The sequence below is a fragment of the Silurus meridionalis genome, chromosome 1 (assembly GCF_014805685.1).
Source record: "Silurus meridionalis isolate SWU-2019-XX chromosome 1, ASM1480568v1, whole genome shotgun sequence".
NCBI lineage: Eukaryota > Metazoa > Chordata > Actinopteri > Siluriformes > Siluridae > Silurus > Silurus meridionalis.
In genome coordinates, this window is record NC_060884.1 from 12629599 (window position 1) to 12652676 (window position 23078).

A 23078-nucleotide genomic window follows, 5' to 3' on the forward strand; every position below is an offset into this window, starting at 1 on the left:
TTGTTGAATTGTGTTTACTTTTTTAGTTTGTTTTTGCTTTAGTGCAAAAAGCTTAGGCTTAGGTGTAAAATGCAGCCCACCACTGAGAGGATGTTAGTAATTTTTATACCTACAAAGGGCACCTATATAGCAGTTTTACTTTACAAAAATGATATTTTATGTAACTGCAAAGCCAATACATCCAGTTAATAAACTTGTTGAGGATTATTATGTGGGTGAGTAAAATGGCTGATGACTAATAAAGCCCCTCCTCTAACGGAAGTGACGCGATGTTCATGTTTGATCATTTCCGGTTGCGTTGAGAACAGTTTCCGTTAACAGCGCAGCAAAGGTTAGTGCCACAACTGCCTTGTTTCTTTATAAACAATTTTTTAATGAATACTTTAAGAAAGCCGTGAATACACGTTTGTTGGTTGTTTTGGGGGAATTTGGTTTTAGTCGAACTGTGCTGCTAGTCCAGTACCTGCGGCCATGCTAGTGATAAATGTAGCTAGCCAGCTTTTTAGCCGTTTGTCCGTTCATTTAACGTCTTATTATTTCGCACTATACACAAATATACAGGAAGCAGTTTGATACGGTGAACTGAATTAGCACTATCCGCTCACATGAACAGGCTTTCACCGTGGATGTTTAGCTGCTAAGCTAACGTCGGCTGCTTTCGTTCTCCTTAACGAGCGCGGTTTCCCCCCCCATCAAGCCGGAGTGAATGTAATCTAGTGCTAGATGACTACAGATCAGAGGCTCCAACCACTGGGCCATTGTTCATTGAATCAAAAATCAAACACTTCTATAATTTCTATTTCAGTTTAATGAAATTGACTATTGTGATCTGTTTTTGTTAAAAACGACCATTTCTTTGCACTTATTTCGATAAAATTAAGCTCGCACTAATTCCGTATTAGGCCGAACTACAGTTTCATTATATATGTAATGACCAAATCAAGCAGATCATAAATATGTATAATAGTAATGTAACATGCACGTTATGGCGTGTGACACTATTCAGGCCCCCCCACATTGTTTTCCATGATGCAAAAACGTATTGGGACCCCTGCATTAGACTGCTGCCTTCCAATAAACCTTGGGAATATGATGGGAATGGGATGGGATTCTGTAAGGTTTACATAAATTAAAGCCTTGAAATGGGAAATTTATTGTAATGCAGAATGTAGGGAAGTAAACATTTTCTCAAATCCAACTATTGATCTAATTAAGATTTGTTTAATCAACCTTGAAGGTGAAGTTTGGAAAAAGGTTGACTGTGAATAGTTAAATTATTATGCAGTTGTCCAGTGTTCAGTGGATTAAATTGCAATTTAAAGAAAAGTATATTTCTTTACTGTCTGATAACGCACTTATTTCTATTTCTTTTCTTTTTCATTTATTTATTTTACATTTGATGTTATGGTAGAAGCGAGGTGTTAATAATTGTTTTGAACACACTGTGAGCATTAATACTGTAAAGTGAAGGGTATTGTGGTACGGTGATATCAGAAGTATATGTAGTTTTGAACGATGGCGTGGTCTAGTACTATATCTGCAGGTCATTGACATAGTGTCACATTCACAAATTTTCCTGGACTCTTTCACGAAAGCTTAAAGAGATCGTGTCCTTTTTTTTAAATTGTAATTATTATTGCTTTTTGTTTCCTGTACTTGACATAAAACTATGTAGGTTTTATAATAATAATAATAAAAAGCACAACTGTTGAAAAGCTGAAATGGCATCATGTCTGTCTGTTTTTGAAAACTCCCCCATTACTGTCGGCAATTCACTGTTAATGCATCCAAATACTATTAAATAAATAATGTCAGCTGAAATCAGATGGCAGTTGGATAATATTTTAGATATTGTTTTACACATTGAAACCAGGTGCCTGATTTGCTGAGGTGAGCTACAATTGTGATCATTTACAGTTAATAGAGTCCCTCAATGTAAAATGTTTTAGACCCCCTGATGTTATAAATATACAGCATTGAATGTTAAAATGAAGTGAATATCTGCAGTTGTTTAATTAATGGTGATCAAGAACAATGTGCACGTAACACCATTCATGAGGTACTGGATTTCCTCATAACATTTCTTGTGGAAAAAAACAACTTTTGTTATTTTAAGATCATGAGAAAGTGAGAGAAAGAAAAGATCCAATAATGCCAGCCCTTTTGGGGTGTCTGTACCTTTAAACAGCTTGAAATCTTTAAATTGCTCAAAAGAAAGATCACTCAAACCAGATATGCCAAGAATGTCGTGTAAGGATGTCCGGATCATTAGTTCACTATATTTGGGAGTTTGTATGGGTGTACACACTCAGAAAGATGAACAAAGAAGTCAGGGGAGAAATACAATAAAACAGCATTCTTGTTTTGTTCTCAGAATCAGCGTGAATGTGTTTGTGGCTTTACAAGGAGAACAAAACCCCTTTGTAATGTCAGATTAATTTGTTCTTTTATCGAATTGTTCTAGAGGTGAACCTCGAGTTTCTATGTATTGTTTTATGCCTTATTTTAATTATTTGTTCTACATGTTACAAAACCAAACGTAGACGATCTATTAATGATAAATCGCAGATTCAGGTACTAATGGAAGCACGTTTGCAGGTGACCAACTTTTTGTGCAGAAGAGGCTGGTGCAAGCTGAGCAGTTGAACCATTATGTGGAATGGTTCCAGATCAGGACAACGAGGGGGGATGCCCTTTTGGTAAGATCAATCAAATGTTTATTCTCACTAGGAATCAGGGAAAGACATTTTTTTAATTGCGACTTTATTTCTCGTAAACATCCCACATTTCTGGTGCATCCACCAGTAATTATGTTGTCAGCTTGAAGTTTGAAGCTGGTTGGTGTTTGAATGAGGCCGCCTCTGTTTCATCTGTCTTGTTCCGTCTCCTTCAGCGCTGATTGTTAGACAAAGTGCTCTTCAGGGAGCAGAGGCTTAATTTTATACCATGCAATTCTATTGATTGGCTAAAACAAGTCAGAATTATGCAAACGTTTTATTTAATGTGGTGGAAACAGGCTTCTCCTCTTTCCACCGCTGTTTTCTTCTCGTTCCTCCAATTTTCATTCTGCAGTGTCTTTTGTGTTTCCTGTGCAGAGCGCTCCAGAGTTTAGCGGGTGTGGTCAGTAATATTGGTCCATGGGGAAACACAATGCTCCAATGTCTCGATGATTTTGTATTTTTTTTGTATTCGAATTACTTAAATTACTTGAGTATTAGTTTTAGCCCTACATCTCAATTTCGAGTTAAATGTGCAAAATTGTATTTTAATTTTAAGTCTACTAGTACCCAGTAATATGGCCGTATAGTAGATTAGTCAGGCCAATTTCTGGGATCTTTTTAATTGATCAGCATCAGCGATTGTGCTCCAAATTGTCCTGAGCCGGGAGAGCAATAAAATATTTTTTGTTTTAGTGGGACTTTTTTTGTAATATTTAAAAATGTTCATAGTATTGGTAATAAAAAATTAAAATAGTTAAAAAAAAAAATGTATCCACCTATGTCACAGGCCGGGGTGTATACAGTATTCTCAGCGCTATTACTTTTTTTTTTCTCATATTTTATGTTACAGCCTTATTCCAAAGATTCATTATTTTCCTCAAAATTCTACAAACGATACCCCATAATGATAACGTGAAAAGTTTTTTTGAATCTTTATTAATTAATAAATAAAAAACATAAAAATTCACATAAGTATTCACAGCTTTTCCCATGACACTCAAAATTGAGCTCAGGTGCATCCTGTTTCCACTGATCATTTTTGAGATGTTTCTACAACTTGATTGGAGTCCACCAGTGGTAAATTCAGTTGATTGGACATGATCTGGAAAGGCACACACCTGTCTATAGAAGGTCCCTCAGTTAACAGTGCATGTCAGAGCACAAACCAAGCCATGAAGTACAAGGAATTGTCTGTAGACCTCTGAGACGGGATTGTATCGAGGCACAGATCTGGGGAAGGGTACTGAAAAATGTCTGCAGCATTGAAGGTCACAATGAGCACAGTGGCCTCCATCATCTGTAAATGGAAGAAGTTTGGAACCACCAGGACTCTTCCTAGAGTGGGCGAAGGGCCTTAGTCAGGAAAGTGACCATGAACCTGCTGGTCACTCTGAAAGAGCTCCAGCATTTTTCTGTGGAGAGAGGAAAGCCTTCTAAAAGAACAACAATCTCTGCATCACTCTACCAATCAGGCCTGTAGATGGAAGCTACGCCTCAGTAAAAGGCACTTGACAGCCCACCTGGAGTTTGCCAAAGGGCAACTGAAGGACTCTCGGACCATGAGAAACAAAGGTTGAGTTCTTTGGCCTAAATGCCAAGTTTCATGTCTGTAGGTAACCAGGCACCTCTCATTACTTGGCCAATACAGTGAAGTGAAGCATGGCGGTGGTAGCATCATTTTGTGAGGATATTTTTCAGCGGCAGGACCTGGGAAACTGGTCAGGATTGAGGGAAAGATGAATGCAGCAATGTACAGAGACATCCTTGATGAAAACCTGTTCCAGAACGTTCTGGACCTCAGACTGGGCACCCTAAGATAACAAAGGAGTGGCTATGGGAGGACTATGTGACTGGCCCAGCCAGAACCCAGACTTAAACCTGCACTGACACTCCCCATCCAGCCTGAGGAAAAGAAGAAGAAGAAGAATGGGGAAAATCTACACAAAAATAGGTGTGCCAAGCTTGTAGCATGATACTCAAAAATACTTAAGGCTGTAATTGGTGCTTCAAAACTGAGCAAAGGCTGTGCATACGTGTGAGTATTATTATTTTTTTTATAAGTTTGCAAAGGTTTTAAACCTCTTTTATGTTGACATTATGGGGCATACTTTGTAGAATATGGACTTTAACCCAGTTTGAAATAAGGCTGTAACAACATAAAATGTGTAAAAAGTGAAGCGCTGTGAATACTTTCCGGATGTAAATTTCATATGACACTTTTCAAGAGAGAATGCGAGTAACTTTTTGGAACTGTATTGTGGATAAATGTGCAACGAGCTGTAGTTTAGGATACAGGTAGGCACAGGTACGAAATGCACTGATTGGAGAGGCTTGTGTTGTTCAATAAATGTTCAATTTAAGCAGTTTTCTGTATCACATCTTATTAATTATGTGTTGGATTTTATGAGATGAAGGGGAGGAAAAAAGAAAATCGGCCAAACGTATCGGCCAAGAAAACCCTGCATGCATTCTAAATATCAGCATTGGCCAAACCCATATCAGTCAACCTCTACCTTTTTATTATAATTTTTTTATCTAATGCATCTTTAGTGCACCTAATGTCTCTGATAAATATTTATATGGGTATTTGTATAATCATATCAATAATACAATATATTTCAGATGTCATACTATTTGAGTAACAGAATATAGTATTTGCATTTGAATTACATGAGAGGCAATATACTGAGTATCATTTTAAGGTTTGCAGATTTTTCCTTTATTTGTTTAGGTATTTCATTTATTTGGTAAGCTGGGATGTGTGTAAACATTTACAAAATAGACTCGACAGCGACTTGATTTGAACATTGGATAAAGTCTATGGGTTATGTGGTGACAGATGTGACCCAGAAGTATCATTTGTTCTGCAGCTGGGTGCTCTCTGTGCTGAAGCTTGTAGCTCTCAACAGAACTCAATAATCTGAAATTGACTCAAGGCGCATATATGCCATGTTCATCTCTAGCCTCAGTAAGAAAATGGGGCCGTATCTCTGCTAATATCAAGCGAGCCATTAAAAACATCTTAAACATAGTGCACAAAGTGTGATCAGAGAGTGGCCAGTTAAGTTAAACAGCACAAATCCACTATACCATGCTGTGCATTTCATTAAAAGCTTTAATGGAGGTGTTCAACTGCCACACTTTATAGTGCATGCTTTAGCTAATATTAAGAAGTGATATGCTGGTTATGTAAGACATGCTATTTTAACATTTTTTTTCCAATTCCAGCACCTTTCAATTTTTCTTTTGTAGGTATAGAAATACGTAGTGACAGCCGTTAATTAAGTGTTAAATTACAGGATAACTTATTCTTGCTCTGCACATTTTAGGTTTGACATATGCCTATGTGGTGAGGCTATTGCAAACGTATTTTAGACACTTGTAAAGCACATGGTTTCATTGCAGTGGCGACTCACGTGGGGAGATGTTCGAAAGAAGAAACGGACCAATGCCTGGTTTCAGAGGCCAAAAAGGAATCAATATGGGCTGTCAGGACCGACCGCCCATGGACATGAGGAGATTTGACCACCCGCCAGATATGGTAGGGCGAAACATGGGTCTTTTTGACAGAGGAAGAGATTCTCCTCGAGACCGCTTCATGCCGCAAAATGAACTCGATATTAGAAGACGCTTTGAGATGGAGCAAAACGCGCCTGGTTTTATGGGGCAGGGTCGGCCTCCGATAGATATGGGTGGCAGGGACATGCAAATTAGGAACATGAGGGGACCTGAAGATCAATTCATGGACATGAGGGAGAGGGACAGATTTCGAATGGACATGCCTGGTTTCAACATGTCACCCATGGATATTAGGAGAAGGATTGCAATGGAATCTATGGACAGAAATGACCATGTAAGAGAAAATGTAAGAGAGCGGCCACAGGTGGGTATGAATGACATTGATGGATTTAGTATGGATATGCCTCTCCGTGAAAGGTCAGTGGACTTTGATAGACGAGGTTGCCCCCCTCCCCTTAATTCTAGAGGAAGGTTCGAATCTGATACGGATTTTAGGAATCGAATTGGGCCATCAGGTGATTTTAGGGATCGCTCTCCTCAGATGTTTCACGGTGGTGACGCCATGAATCTAAAGGGAAGACCTGAGTTGCCTCTTGATCGTCAAGGTCCAGGGAGAGCAGGTGAACCAACTCTGAGGGACAGAGAATTTCCTGAACAAACTGAGAACAGGTCTGGGTTTAGAGGAGATGATGAAAAATCCCTCTCAGATGAGTGGTGTAGGAGAATAAATAGAGGTTCCAATTCGCCCAGAGACCCGAAGAAGAGATTTGCACCTGGACTTGATAAGCAAGGAGATTTGGGGGAACTGTCACAGTTCAATGACAGAGAGCGGCAATTGGCGGAGAATAAAGCCAAGGATCGAGGAACTTTAGAGTTCTCCAGATCTGAAAGAGAGGTTCCTACAGTCCAAAACTGGGACAGTATTCCAACTGGTGTCCCAGTCAGAGATCCATCTCACTTAGTGACTAAAAAGGTACCACTTTTACCACTAAATCCCAGTCTAAATATCCCAAGCAAAGTTAAGGAAAGTCAAGGACAATGGTCAAGAGAAGAAAAGCCTGACAGCATTGTACCATCAGCGGGAAGACACCCGTTCTTTCCAGAGAAGAGTCTGTCAGTCAAAGAGAGTCAATTTTCAGTTGCTCAAGGAAACTGCAAGGGAAAAGATATGCCTCTTGATGAAGGTCAAAAGAAAGGGAATCTTATTCCAGGCCCAAGAGATCCACAGAATAACAGAGAGGGAAGGCGAGACCAGGACTATGGAGACATTGATTACAGGACCAGTTCTGTGCAAAAATATGATTATATCCTTGAGGATTTCCAAGGGCCAGAAAAGGACATCAAAGCACCCAAACCTGTTCCACCTGAAAGAACAAGTGCCTCTGGTTCTAAGGTCAGTGTTTTTATCAGTATTGTGTTGCCATTTATTGTAGTAAATGTTAGAACTTTACATAGTTTTCAATAGAATTTTCAATAGAAAATATGTGGCAATATGAAGTGAGATGTTTTAGATTCAACTTTAAAAAAAAAAAAAAAAAAAAGCCACACACACAAGTGTTAAATCTTACAGGATCAGGATTACAGGAATGCCAGTGTTCAGGATAAGATCGCAAATACCATTGCCATCTCTGGAATTCCAAAAACTGCCACTATGCAACAGGTAGTTTGTGAATTATTTAACTTTATTTATTTTCCATTTTTGTCATCTTAGACAGTGCCATAGGTACTGATTACAAAACTATAATTTTTTTTATAGATACTGAACGCCTTTGCAGTTCGAGATGGAGTCCCAATGCAAGGCATGAAGATAAGAGATGTTGTTCCAGGTGAGATTTCCCAATTGAAATCTTCTGTAACGTTTCGCAACACTTCGCTTTCCGCTCCTCGAATCTCGCGCTCATTTCGGTTCCCTTGTAACCATTGACTGCACTTAAGACACCTTTAGTTTTTATATATATATATAACATCATTTTTACCTTGTTAAACAATTGGATTCCTGTCCCTCATCCTTTTTCATCTTGTGCTGGAGCTTGTGCAGTTCTCTCTCAGCACCTTCCATCTTAAAATGGTTTGTGGGTTTAGCAGATTTTCAAATACACTACTGGGAGCAGGTGATTACCCTTGAATCCACCTACTTCTCAGTAAAAAAAAAACGAGGTTGTCACATGTGGCCTCTTTTTTTTTTTTTTCCTTCTTTTTTTTTTTTTGGTTGACTTGTGAGCTGTAGGCCAATTAATGATTTTTTTTTTTTTTTTTTTTTTTTTTTTTAAAACAAATCCTAAAATATGTGAAATCCTAAAATATTCTGTGAAATGGTTCTATGTTTTTGCTTGATCATTGGATAAACTGAGGCTCCCAAGAAGGTACAACTATTGAATTCATTACGAGTCAAATATTCTTAAGGGTCTTAAACAAGAAAATGTATCCATACTGGATCTTGTCTGTCGTAAGAATGCTCAAACTGTGTAGTAACATTGGACCGCCGAGGAATATCCTACACGTATAAACCCTGTTTTACACATTGCGATGACGGTTTGGCCAATTTTGTTATCTTCAAGAGCAGACCTCATACGGAGTAATATATGTTCAGATCGTTCCGAATCACCTGAATTGTTGACATGATCATACAAATTTGTAATCAGATATGTGAGCTATATTTAGTTGTGAATTTCTGTACATCATCCAAGCAACTACAAAAGCCACATCAAGCTTGCATTTAAACTGTTGCGAGCGGAAGGAACTCAAACAATTGTTTGTGTGGTTGCTTTTCACTTAACGAAAGCAAAAAGTTTTTTTGTAGTTTTAACGGTCATCACTAAGACTACTAAATGTATGGATTGTAAGAGAATAGGTCGCTGTTATATTCACCGTGATTATTATAATTTTTTTTATGTTAAACCTATTTAATGGAATTAACTAACACAGACCCATTTGTATTTCAAATGCTGTCCCCAGGTTACAGCTCCGATACGGCCTATGTGGAGTTTTTAAACATCGAGGATGCTGTCCACTTCATGGAGTCCAACCAGGTGGCCCATTCTTGTCCCTCTACAGCTGCTGTGTCTTCAGTTAAAGAAGGCTTGGGCTGGGGCAGGGCCAAGGGGGGGTGGGGGAATGGGTGTTCAGCACGTGGGAGGGGCACATGGGGAAAAGCGCCTTCAACCACTCCATAAGTTATTACACATACGAACAAATTAGCAGTCTAAAAGAAAGCAGCTCATTTGTGTGTCCATTAAACGGATTAAGGTTTTCGTTTAATCGCCTTGCGTGACCAACGTGGACTGAACATTTTTTTTTGTTGCGCTTATATAAGTTTATAATGGCAATATATTGCGCAGAAAAATTAGGATAACTTCAAATGATCTTAGAATTTTTTTTGAGTGTTTTTAATCTGCATCAGTAAAAATAATGTCTTATTTGGAAAAAAAAATTAATCCATTTGTTGAAGTTGCCATACATTACCTGATAATAGTCTTTTGTGGTTCGCTGTCCACACGTTCACTTTCTCTTTTCAAATTTTGCATTGGCTGTGGCCAACAACTTCATGCTTTCAGCGATACGCTGCTTTCGTTTCTTTATTGCTCTGTGGCACCAGGCATTTTTCAACCATCCTCACAACTTCTTACTGACTTCAGAATGTTCTTCCTGGTTCATTACTTGTTATTCAGCAATCAGCCCTTGAGTGGTTTCCAGAACAATGATGACACTTTTCACAATCCGGATGTTGTTCTATACTCACTTGGCCTTTATTAGCCTTTCGTTCTTGGCATTTGCCATCCTCACTCACACTGGGCTGTTTTTCTTTTGAAGGATTTTCAGCCCTAGCCTTTTATCATGTGCAATTCTGTCCCTCCTTGCTTGCCTTGTTTGATTCCTTACTCACATCTCGGTCTGGAAAGCGTGACGTGGATGTTCGGTGGGTTGAAATTTTGAACTGGCTTGGTTCTTTTTGAAACATGACTTGTTTGGGATGGTGACCTTGCTAACCGTGGGAGATGTCAGGTTGGGATTTCATGAACGCAAAAATGAAATTGTTGGTTCAGTGGTTGGTTTCTGGTTGCAGGAGTTATTAATGCTTGAACTAAAGATTTTACTGGTTAGATTTTGAACATACTTTCCTTTATCCTTTCAGAGACTTTTATTTTGGAAAATCATGTCAACGACTCTTATTTGTTGTTTGCTAGTGTGATTATTGTGCAGACTAAAATGAAATGCATTCTTGTCATTTTATTACAGTGATCACTATATTTGCAGGCCCATTGGTTTAAACGATCTGCTGCAGCAAAAGCAAAAGTTTGCATGTTGGAATGGAAAGTTAAAGACGATCGTAACAACTGCATCATGTCGGATCCTTCTTTCTGCTTTTAGATTTCCATTCCAGCATTGGCATTGACGTGCAAATTGTGTATTTGGTGGATGGACAGTAACCTGTTGGGGCTACATTGTGCCCAGTAGTGTTTACTAAAGCTGTCAGCATTTTTTCTGCTTGTGTTTAAACATGCCAGATATCTCTAGAATTCCCCATCGCTACCTGCCTCATGGTAGTTAAAAATGCAAATGTCTTAAAACACTCAAACAGGTTTTTTTTTGTTTTTGTTTTTTTTATTTGGATAGCATGCAGCCTATCAAGAAAAATGTATCTGTTGGTGGAAAAATATGTCTGGACAGTTTGCAGATGTTTAAACTGGTCTATTGAAGGTTGATTGAGTACTAAAGATCATGGGAAATTGATTTATAAAAGTGGTTAATGTGAAAAGATCCATTCCTTCAGCTTCAGCAATGATTTGAATCTGGTCATGGAAAAGCTGGACCCAGTTCTGGGATCACTGGGTGTGAGGTGCATCTTGGGTGGAATGCTAGCCCACCAGACGGGATAATACACACACATTCACATCTAGGGGAGCTGAGCATAGCCAGTCCACTATCGAGCTTGTTTTGGGGAAATTAGGGGGGAAAAATGGAGCCTGGGAACACATGCTGAACTCCAAACATGCAATAATTTGGAAAAACAAATGCACAAAAGATACTTTATTGTATTGCATACATTAAATGTCAAAAGGAATAAAGCACGTTGAGGTGTTACTAAGGCATGATAAAAAAGCAAGTGTAAAAACCTGAGCTAGAATCCACTTTGTCATAAATGAGCATGCAGTAATATGAAAAATGTTTACGCATCTTGACCTCGGAGGTAAGTTTGGGGTCCGATCATTTGCCATGGGTAACCATTTGCCATCATGATCAAGGGCTCTGCTATGACGTTTGTAGTTCATCACGGAATTCTTTCCACCAGATGTTTACAGTGGAACTGCCATTTTCCTAAAGTTCACGATGAAATAGTTTAAACATTATCCGACTTTCTCTATTCCATTTACACAAAGATATTTGGTTGTTATTTATTTATTCATTTATTCTTGGGAAACCATTACAAGGTAATTATTAATGACTTTGTTTTATTGTGCTACACTTGGCTACTAATCTGTAATTAATGAATATTACATGCTACCCGCTTTAGACATAATGCACCTAATAATGGTTTGCGAAGGATATTTTTTTTTACTCAAATATTGGCCAGCAGTGTTCTCACTGTGCAAACCATCAAACTCCTGCGCTATGCCTTTTAGCAGATACTAGGCACAGATTTCATTTTCTTGCGAAGAATTTTATTTTTATTATAAATAGGAGCTGAATACCTTTTATATCCGGGTTTCTATCACATACATCCTTACCAGTTACTTCTAAAGAGTCTGGCGTCATGCCTTCTGGAAGAAACCTTGTCCAGTTGCATTTGTAGGAGAAAACTGGTCAATGAATCGGCAATTGTCACTTATAATTTTTCTCTTTTTTCAGGGTTCTGTTAAAGTTGGTAGTAAAATTGCCTTACTGAAGTACATTCAATCTGACAGAAGTATAAAAGAACCGGTATGTTTCCTCCTTATTGTTTACCTGCATAATAGAAGCACTGCCATTTGTTGTTTACGGGTACATTAATGTTTACATTATGTATACATTTTACAGCATGAGGACCAACCCCATAAAGCCATCCCATCTACGCAGGACGGACTGCTGCCATGTCCAGTTCTTCCAAATGTGAATGAGGAAGGTTGTGCCAAGACTATGAATGAGCCCGTTTCTCAAAGCGGGTGGCAAAGGAGTTCCAACTTGACACCTGAAGCCTGGCAGCAGCAGGTCGACAAGCAGCAGGAGATGGAGAAGCAGGCTGAGGAACAGGCCCAGCAGAGAGGTCCACGGCTCAGCCAGCAGGTGGCTGATCCAGTTTTCAAGGAAAGCAAAAGTGAGTGCAGGCTCCAAGCTAGTTAGTGTATTTTAGGTAGTCAAAGCTGTCTACACATAGGGTTTCCATGGGGTCTTAAAGAGTCTAAAAACTAAAAATCTAAATTTTAGACCTTAAAAAGTCTTAAATTCTAGTGTTCTAGGTCTTTAATACAACTGTACCTCTAATTCATATTGAAATGTTCCCTTTAGAATGTTTTTGTTTTTGTTTGTTTGTTTCCTTAGTGTTGTTGTTTGTTCTTTCGCTAGTCCAAATCTAATTTGTTGTATTATGACTACAAATGAGACCAACATGCAACAGCCAATCAGCTTTGTTACTGACCCAAATCACTCTTGGATTGTACCACAGACGTAAAGCGGGTTTTATTTTTCACCTACGGCGACAAGCTGATACTTGACTTGAAAAAAGATTATTTAGGGTTTGTTTTAGGCCAGTTGTTAACTGTGCATGCGTGCGTGCGTGCGTGCGCACGCATGTGTATTTGATGTCGTGATATAGGTCTTAAATTTCCTTCTTAATAGTCTTAGTCATAAATATGAATTGGTAAAACCTGCAGAAACAATGCACATAGAATTATACTTTAATGATTTGATAATACATTTTTTTATTAATTATATGATCAATGAAATCTGTATAACTATCTAAGGATTAAATGAGTGAGACCTTTTATATTGATCAGAGTTTATGTTAAACTTGTATGTGAACTGTGGTAACATTTCCTTTTCACTTCCTTTACACTTTTAGCAATGATCATTAAGAACATACTGCCCACCACTACAGTGGAGACAATCTTGAGGTCACTAGATACTTTTGCTTACCTCGATGAACGCAACGTCCGTCTGGTTAAAGGGAAAACGCCTGGATCCAAATGCTTTTGCTTTGTAGATATGGACTCGCACGAGGTAAGCTTTACGACGAAGCTTTATGATTCGGTTTGTGAGTGAATCTTTATGATCTCAACAAACTGCATTTATTTATTTTTTTGCCATCTTGCAGCAAGTGACAAGGTTGGTCGACTTGCTCACCAAACCTCGTCCAATTGTGATCGATGGAGTTCGGGTATATGCAGAGGTAGCAAAACCTCTAAAGAACCAGATGTGAGTTCCATTGTAAAACATAACCAGGTATTTAGAGTGACCACTGTTTAGCTTTGGTGGGCTTATTTGACCGAGTCTTTTTTCCTCCTCCAGCTACAAGAAGGACTATGACAAGTCAAACACTTCTCTTCTAGGTTTCCCACCTGATGTTATCGAGGTGTTTTTCTGGCGATTTTTTAAAATATTTATATACACACACACACACAATACCTTAAATACATGCTTTTAAATGCTTTTTTGTTTGCCTCTACAGCAGCAACAGTACTTCCATCCGACTCACACAGCCATCTCAAGCACCACACAAGGTAGGCCAGTGCTAATGACTAATTACTGTAATTGCATGATTGTAGTAATCTACATAGTATAAATACTGTTTTTGCATGTATTTAGGTATGGGTGTGCCTGCTTATCCCTTGCATACAGATTCCTCTCTTGCTTCAGCCTCAATACAGGAATCAAGCTTGAACCAAGTGAGTTCTTGTTTAAAAACTATTATCTCTTTATATTGATATCATATGTAATGGGTTTTATATCAAGTTGCTTTCTGGCATTGCTTAGGGTGCAGTGTTTGCAGAGGCTTCAGTTGAAGCTACGGAGCAACAGACATCTTCAACTGACACTGCTTACACTGACTCTGCTGGTGGCTCTGAAGACTATAGCTACAGTAAGGGCATTCAAAAGTTATTCAATAATGGTAAAGTAGGCAAAGAACACAAAAAACATTGTGTTTGCCTCAAACAGTTTGCAACTTAAGTTTGATAACTTCCTGATGTTGATGGATTCTCCTTTTGAGGTTTCCTCCACCACCACCACATATATATATATTTTGTATCCTCCGCCAGCTTAACTTTCTTTACAATGAATTGCTGCTGTTCATTAGTTGCATTTGGCACCCTTAGGAAATTAGAAAACTTCCTTAGAAAACTGGAAGAAAAACTCTTGTTTTAACATTTTGTACTTTTGTTCAAAAATGGAGTCAATTTGGTCAATTGTAAACACCACATTGTTTAAAAAAAAAAAAAAAAAAGCACGTATTTGTTAAATGTGTGTGCCTATTTGCACACTTTTATTTTGTGAAACCTCCTTTTGCCGAGATAACAGCACTGAGTTTTTCTATAATGACTAATGAGGTTGGAGAGTAACATGACAAGTGGTTTGAGACTGTTCATGAAACCATACAGACTCTCTCCAGATCTTTTTAAATTTCATAGCCACTTTAGTGTCCATGTCCATCTACATCTCGTACCAAGAAGGATCTTGATTTTGTGGTCATTAAAATAATTTAGATTTTGATGTATGTTTTGGACCATTGTTCTTTTAGAAGATCCAACCACAGCCAATTTTTTAAGCTCAACTGGCAGAGATGATTCATTTAATATCTTTTGATATTTGATAGTTCATGTTGTAATGGATCTTAATAAAATGTCCAGGTCCTCTGGCAGGAAAACTGCCCCCAAATATTTTTCCATATGTCTGCCTCTCTGTCCAAACCCAACAATGGCGATTATTGCCAAAAAGCTTTCTTTTGGTTTTATTTGATCTTAGAACCCAATCCCATTTGAAGTTCCAGTAGTGTCTGGTAAACTGAAGTTAACCAAAGACTTTTCTGGATTAGTTTTATTTATTTATTTTTATTTATTTATTTATTTATTTTTAAACAAAGGTTTTGGAGACTTTCTGACTGACCCCAAGTTGCAAATGCAGTTCTCTAGCTGTGATCTTAGAAATTATTTGGCCACTGAAACCGTTATCTTCAAAATACATTGACAATAAAAGTACACGTCCTTTTTCTGGGTTGATCTATAAAATTTCCATTTCACTGAAAATTTTTGATCTGGTGGTGGAAATATCAGTTTTCAATAAATTAGCTATTTTCTTAAAGCAAGCTTCCTTTTTGTGACACTCAGGAGCCCCACATCACTGTTCCATTCCTTGGTCTGAATGACACAGTTTGGCCTACATACTACCTTATATTTATACCCCTGTATATTCATAGTGAATCATTTCCTGTTCTTACTCAACCAGATGTACTAAGATAGTAAAATATTATTGGGAAAATACTTTGAAATATATTTTACGAGATGAATTCATGAAGGGTGCCAATAATATAAAATGTTTTTTTTTTTTTTTTTTTTTTTTTGAGCAAATGATCATAAGGTTAAACAGACAACTCCAACTGCCTTCTGTGCTTATGTTTAACAAGCATGCCAATGTTAGTGGAGGGTCACTGTTTTGTGCGATATATTGCATAACACTGATCATATATTTTTTGTTATTTTGGTAAGGCATAATCTCTAAGAATAAGATGAAATTTCAGAGGACAGGTTTATGCATATGAGGGTTTTTAATTCTTACGGTTACTCAGTTTCAGACACTCCAGATTTGTCTGCCTTCCTGTTTGACGCTACGTCTGGCTTCTACTATGACCCACAGACTACCTTGTACTATGACCCCAATTCAAGGGTATGTCTTGAAATGTTTTCTCTCATACTAGATTGAATAATTAGATTCTGGAATTGTATGATAAAGCTGGATATTTAAACATCTATTTTAAATTAAGATTAGTATTTAGACTTGTGGAATGGGTATTCGTGTATAGTGTGTTAATGTTGCACTTGATTCCGATTTGTCTGTTTGCAGTATTTTTACAATGCTCAGACACAGCAGTACTTGTATTGGGACAGTGCCTCAAAGATCTATATACCAGTTGAAGGCGAAGGCTCGGGTATAGACGCTCAGAAAGTAAATGTTCCTGTGGAGGCTGTGGCTGAGACTGTGGCAGCTGAGGAACTTAAAATGCCATCAGAAGGCGGACCAGAGCGAAGGGAGGATGACGACACTATGCCACGCTCTGAGAAGAAAGAGAAGGAAGATAAACCCAGGAGCCTGGCAGCGTTTAAGGTGCATAGATGCAACTATTACACCATGTTCTGAACTGTACTCACTTTTGTGTGATACTAATATACACTGCCTGTCCAAAAAGATAGTTAAGAGCCTCCCATTGGATAATTACTACATGGATGATTGTTACAGCTGGCAACAAGTTCTTTAACCCTAACTGATGCAGGGAGTAGCTTCTCATTTCTTAAACAACCATGTCGGAAGACACAGCCTATTGTCGTGGAAAATATGTTAATCTTTTTCAGAAGGGCCAAATTATTGGCAAGCATCAAGCAAAGAAAACATCGAAGGAGATTGCTGAAACTACTAAAATTGAGTTAAGAACTGTCTAACGCATTATCCCATCAAAACTGGAAGGATAGTGGGAAACCATCAGCTTCGAGGAAGAAATGCGGTCGGACAAAAAATCTTGAATGATCGCGATCGGCGATCACTTAAACGTTTAATAAAAAAAAATCGTAAAAAACAATAGTAGAACTCACGGCTATGTTTAATAGTGAAAGTAAGAGCATTTCCACACACACAATGCGAAAGGAACTCAAGGGATTGGGACTAAACAGCTGTGTAGCCTTAAGAAAACTTCTTATCGGTGATGATCAAAATGGGGGTGGAGGCTTGGGAGCAAAAGATTGGACCAATGGAAGAAGGTCCTGCGGTCTGATGAGTCCACATTTACAGAGTGATTGGCAAATCAGGGTGTAAGAAGAGAAGCGGATGAACTGAAGCACCCATCATGCCTAGTGCCCACCGTACAAGCCTGCAGGGGCAGTTGGTCAAGTCTAGGTTCAGCAACGTTATGTGATTAATGAGGTCAGCTGACTATGACTACCTGAATATACTGAATGACCAGGTTTTATTAATGTGTATATATATATATATATATATATGTGTGTGTGTGTGTGTGTATGTATGTGTATATATAATATACAAATTATATTAGAGCATTTAAAAGAGTACAATTGTTACACAACATTGAGCTGTTATGACTTGGGGTACACTTACTTTTGTCGTTATCTATTTAGACAATTTGTCTATCTATAGATAGATAGATAGATAGATACAGACATAGATATATAGTGTGTATAAAGGGCATATTCTATCATTTGTAATAGAAAATATATTTATATTGTATTTGTAATGGTTCATGTGTTCAGATCATGAAAGACATGGAACGCTGGGCCAAGATCCAGAATCGACAGAAGGACAGTGTCCGAGCTCCATCTCCTGTCCTGAGGAGTGGAGCAGAGGACAAGAAGGCATCCAAAGCTGCTGATGCAGCGTTCGCAGTATTCGAAAGGAAGGTCAGGAACCTTTTTTTTTTCTGTATTCTGTGTATGTTTAGGAATATCCATATATGCCATGGTAAATAGTTTACTTTCATATATTCCTTACCTACATAGGCTGGTGGAGATGACTTGTTCAAAAAACCTTTTGCTCCACCAAGAAAAGAGGAGAAGACATCCAAGGTGAGCTTTAGCATGCAATAGCTCTGCTCTGAGAACGATGGCCAAAGGTTACATATTTCAGCTGCAGTATTTAACTGAACTAAAAAAAAAAAAAAAAAAGGTTTACACGTTGTGCATTTGTAAAAACCCATATTTAGAAACCCATGGGTTCACTGGGCATGTTAGCTGCTGACTATGCAGCTGGAAGTGATGAAGAGGAAGAGGAAAAACATGAGAAACATGAAGCACCTGCCCCACCTGCAAAGAGCCAACCAGAGCCCCAGGAGAAAGAAGACAAACTGACAGACTGGAAGAAAATGGCGTGTCTGTTGTGCAGGAGACAGTTTCCCAGTAAAGACGCCCTGATCCGCCATCAACAGCTCTCAGACCTACATAAGGTATTTCAACACTACTAACTTGCTCAAGCCACCACCCAAAGTAGTATTTAATAGTATGAGAGGATAGAATATGAGCACTATTTTGGTTTTTACACTTACTTACACTTGATCTTTTTTTTTTTTTTGCCAGCAAAATATGGAGATTCACTTAAAGATTAAAAAGTCAAAGAGGGAACTAGAAGCATTGGAAAACCAAGAAAAAGAGGTAGGTTTCTCATTTTTATATATTGGTAGATAATTGGGTCATGGTACTTTTTTTTTTTTTTTTTTTTTTTTTTTTTTTTTAATAGATTTTCTTGTTGTAATAATTCAGACCCTTCGATTTTTCACATTCAACAGCCAGTCTTATAGATGAGCAATTAGCATTTCCTCGCATGAACAATATTATGATTCTGCACTGGCTTGTTATAATCTAGCTAGCTGATTTTTAGTTCTGTCTCCTGATCCTGTACCCTGTGCCTTAGATGCATATGAAAGAAACTCACAGTCCACCTGAAGCAAAGAAGCGGAAACAAAGCACATTTCCCAGCAGTTCGAGGTACGCTTAAGCACACTGTAGAGAAACTACAGGTTTTCATTTTTGATTAATATGCAACAAAATGTACTTCCAAAGCAAGCCCAATGTAATCTGAAAACCTGTGATTCTGACAACCCACATTTCAAGAAGGTGGTGTGCTCCCTGACCAAAGCACTGCTTTTTTTTTTTTACGCCATATAATATAAAACCATATTTTTTTTACAAACAAAATAAATGTTTTTTTTTTATTTGTAAAGCCTTCATTCTGTATTGTTCATGCTATGCACAAGGCAGTATAACTTTCCTTTGCTGTTATCAATAGGTATCATTATTTAAAAAAAATATACAGGTGCATCTCAATGAATTAGAATATCATTAAAAAGTTTATATATTTTATTAATTTAAAACAAAAAGTGAAACTTGTATATTCTATGTAGATTCATCACACACACACTGATATATTTCGAGTGTTTATTTCTTTAAAATTTGATGATTATGGCTTACAGCTAATGAAAACCCAAAATTCAGTATCTCAGAAAATTAGAATATCGTGTAAAAGTTCAATATTGGAGACTCATGGTGTCGCACTCTAATTAGCTAATTAAATCCAAATGCCTGCAAAGCTTTCCTTTAAATGGTGTCTCAGTCTGGTTCAGGCTACACAATCACGGGGAAGACTGCTGACTTGACAGTTGTCCAGAAGACGATCATTGACACCCTGCACATGGAGGGTAAGACACAAAAGGTCATCGCTAAAGAAGCTGCTGTTCACAGAGTGCTGTAACCAAGTACCTTAATGGAAAGTTAATTGAAAGGAAATAATGTGGTAGAAAAAGGTGAAATGAAGCCCATTCAAGAATTTTTGGGAGATTCACAAATGGTGGACTGCAGCTGGAGTCAGTGTTTTAAGAGCCACCACGCACAGACGCATCCATGGGCTACAACTGACACATTGCTTGTGTTAAGCTACTAATGAAATAGTGACGTCAGAGGTGTCTTACCTGGGCAAAGGACAAAAAGGACTGGAGTGTTGCTCAATGGACCGAAGTTGTTTTTTTAGATGAAAGGAAAGACAATTTAGCATTTCATTTGGAAATCAAGGTCCCAGAGTCTGGAGGAAGAGAGGAGAGGCACAGAAGTTTCCACAGTCAGTGGTGGTTTGGGGAGTCATGTCTTCTGCTGGTGTTGGTCCACTGTGTTTTATCAAGTCCAAGGTCAGCACAGCCATCTACCAGGAAGTTTTAGAGCACTTCATGCTTCCCTCTGCTGACCAGCTATATGGAGATGCTGATTTAATTTTCCAGCAGGATTTGGCACCTGCCCACACTGCCAAAAGCACCAAAAGTTGGTTAAATGACCATGGTGTTGGTGTGCTTGACTGGCCAGCAAACTTACCAGACCTGAACCCCATAAAGAATCTGTGGGTTATTGTCAAGAGGAAAACTAGGAACAAGAGACCAAAAATGCAAATGAGCTGAAAGCCACTGTCAAAGAAATCTGGGCTTCCATACCACCACAGCAGTGCCACAGACTGATCACCTCCATGCCACGCTGAATTGAGGCAGTAATTAAAGCAAAAGGAGCCCCTACCAAGTATTGAGTACATATACAGTAAATGAACATACTTTCCAGAAGGACAGCAATTCACTAAAAATGTTTTTTTGATTGGTCTTGTAAAGTATTCAAAATTTTGCTAATAGTGAATTGGTGGGTTTTTGTTAAATGTGAGCCAAAATTAAAAGAAATAAACACTTGATATATCAGTCTGTGTGTGATGAATTTATATAATATACGTTTCACTTTTTGTATTGAATTACCAAATTAAATCAACTTTTTAATGATATTCTAATTTATTGAGATGTACCTGTAACTGGAATTGTAGTGAAGTGCATCTTACATTTACAGCTTTTGGCAGATGCCCTTATCCACACTTGCAATAATTTTATTTATGCACTGAACAGTTGAGGGGTAAAGCTTGGTGTCCCTGGGACTTGAGCTCATGACTTTTTGTTACGCTATTTGGACAAAAGTATTGGGACACCTGATCTTTCGTGCCATATGTGGTTCTCCAAACTTTTACCACAAAGCTGGGGGCACACAATTGTACAGGTTGTCTTTAGATAGGGTATAATACAATTTTGTGTTCACTTGAGCTAGGAAACCCAAACCTGTACCAATATGGCAACCCCCTTTTGCACAAAGTGAGCTCCTTTAAGATATGCTTTACATGGCGCTATAGAGATCTGATCTCAACCCTACTGAACACCTTTGGGTTGAATTGGAACACTAACTGTACCCCAGGCTTCTGCACCCTCTATCAGTGCCTGACTTTAGTAACACCCTTGTGGGGTGTTGAACACACATCTCCACAAGCACACTCCAAAATCGGGAAAAATCTTCCCGGAAGAGTTGAGGAAAATAAAGAAAATGGGACTAAATATGGAATGCGATGCTCAAACAGCACATAGGATACTTACGACCAGGTGTAAGCAAACAGCAGTTCTCCAAGTTCTGAAAGACGTTGTTGTAAAAGATGGATTTTATGCGTGCTTAGTCTTGTTAAAGTGAGGATAGGAAGCTTGCCAGAAAGGTCCATAGGACATCTACTTTAGAGTTCAATTATCAATGCTCCGCTGATTGCAATTTTTCATAAAATGTGTAAACAATCAAAACGCAAGACAAGAACATAAAATTCATGTGCTAAACAAATACTGATAGCAGTGTTGTGTTGCACACCTGTTCCTTAGATTGCTGGCTGATGTTTGACTATGCTGCTGTTCTTGCAGGGACACACACAAAGGCAATGAGAGACCAGGACTAGGTCTGGAGACCACTGAGGTGAGCCACAGCCTGAGAAATACAACAAAGCTGCTTGATTGTTCTTTCAGTTGTCATGGATTATTGGCAACTTTGTGCATTTCTCTCCCTCATGTTAACAGCGGAGCAAGAAGGAAGCGGTTGTCTGGAATGCTGCCACCTATAAGCAGGCTGTGCGGAAGGCCATGTTTGCACGCTTTAAGGAGCTTGAATGATGAGTTAAAGAACTGAATCACTGAAATGCACAGTTTATGCCAGCAGCTCACTTCAGGCCATTTCTGTGAGCTAACTCCGATTTTCTGCTCAATCTCCATTGTGTGTCTTGATTGTGCCTGTAATGGTTATAAATACATTTTTCTCAGTCCACAGTTCTGCTACAATTTATTTTTTGTTTTCTTTTTTTCTTTTTTGTAGCTGAACTGTTCAGGGCTTTGACACTATTTTATTTTCCTTCACTTTGTATTGTGTGTTTTTTAATGAGAAATAAGTGAGTTTTGCAACTCCTGTAAATGTAATTGTAACTGTAGAAATCAGTATTCTGTGAGTCAATAAACTGACTGCCATAATCTGCATTGTCATCTTTAATGTCATTACAGAGATTATTATTGTTATTAAATGACAGGCCATCTGTACTTTTTTTCTCTCTAAGATAATTACAATAAGTGCCCTGTAGTATGTAATGCTTTTGTAACATCCCAGTAAATTGGTTTGTAAGCCATTTTGGTGGGAGCTCTGGGTATGCAAATAATTGTTTTTGTACAGAATATGACAGTCTTTGGAATATAATATTTCAAATTCACTCCTGGACACCAAAATGGGCTAAGCCAGATTTGGTGAATATTACACTGTTCATGACTTTAACAAATCACCAGAAAATGAGTAAGAATCAAATAAATGCGCTCTTGCGAGCTCTGGTGCCATATTTTGCTCATTCACTGAAGCTGCATTGAACTTTTGGGGGAGGGAAAATATAGAAACAAAGCAAGGAAAATGTAATGTTTTCTTGTATGCATATAGATACAATTAAAATGTTTGTACAATTCAACACAATGTCTAGTTGTAACTATACATCAGCTGTTTATAGCAAAAATCTAAAAAAAATCTTAAACCTATGAAGAAGTGTAATAATAATCCCAAATAGTGTACTTAATCTTATTTTCATTATCAATGATTTGTTAAGACCATTAAAAACTTTAAAGTTTGGTATGTCTTTTTGCCAGAGTAAGTACGAAATTATTTCGTTTTTTTAATACTATAATCCTCTAGTACTTGAATAAGGAATTTTTTTGTTTATTTTGTGTTTTTTGTTTAGACTACCATTTAATGTCCCTGCAGATTACAAGGGACCTTTACCGATCTTTCACCTCTGGGT

General features: G+C 38.0%; 1 protein-coding gene across 3 annotated transcripts; it reads left to right on the forward strand.

The window, feature by feature from the left end:
- Positions 1 to 239: 239 nt before the first annotated feature.
- LOC124384037 (RNA-binding protein 6) lies at positions 240 to 22272 on the forward strand. 3 transcript variants are annotated; one of them, XR_006925330.1, is made up of 23 exons: positions 240 to 331; positions 2599 to 2699; positions 6126 to 7632; positions 7810 to 7899; positions 7996 to 8065; positions 9195 to 9268; positions 12087 to 12158; positions 12255 to 12531; positions 13276 to 13433; positions 13528 to 13628; positions 13722 to 13785; positions 13882 to 13933; positions 14019 to 14098; positions 14187 to 14292; positions 15994 to 16091; positions 16269 to 16529; positions 17684 to 17830; positions 17930 to 17995; positions 18133 to 18372; positions 18503 to 18577; positions 18837 to 18910; positions 21637 to 21727; positions 21829 to 21845. XR_006925330.1 is itself a non-coding variant. In XM_046846513.1 (23 exons), exons 2-23 carry the CDS (start codon positions 2653 to 2655, stop codon positions 21919 to 21921), a joined length of 3804 nt encoding a protein of 1267 aa, XP_046702469.1. In that variant the 5' UTR covers positions 240 to 331; positions 2599 to 2652; the 3' UTR covers positions 21922 to 22272. The 3 variants fall into 3 exon arrangements, 2 of the variants coding, with proteins under 2 accessions (XP_046702469.1, XP_046702478.1); XM_046846513.1 differs by having other exon boundaries at positions 21676 to 21727; positions 21829 to 22272; XM_046846522.1 differs by having other exon boundaries at positions 14052 to 14098; positions 21676 to 21727; positions 21829 to 22272.
- Positions 22273 to 23078: the final 806 nt, after the last annotated feature.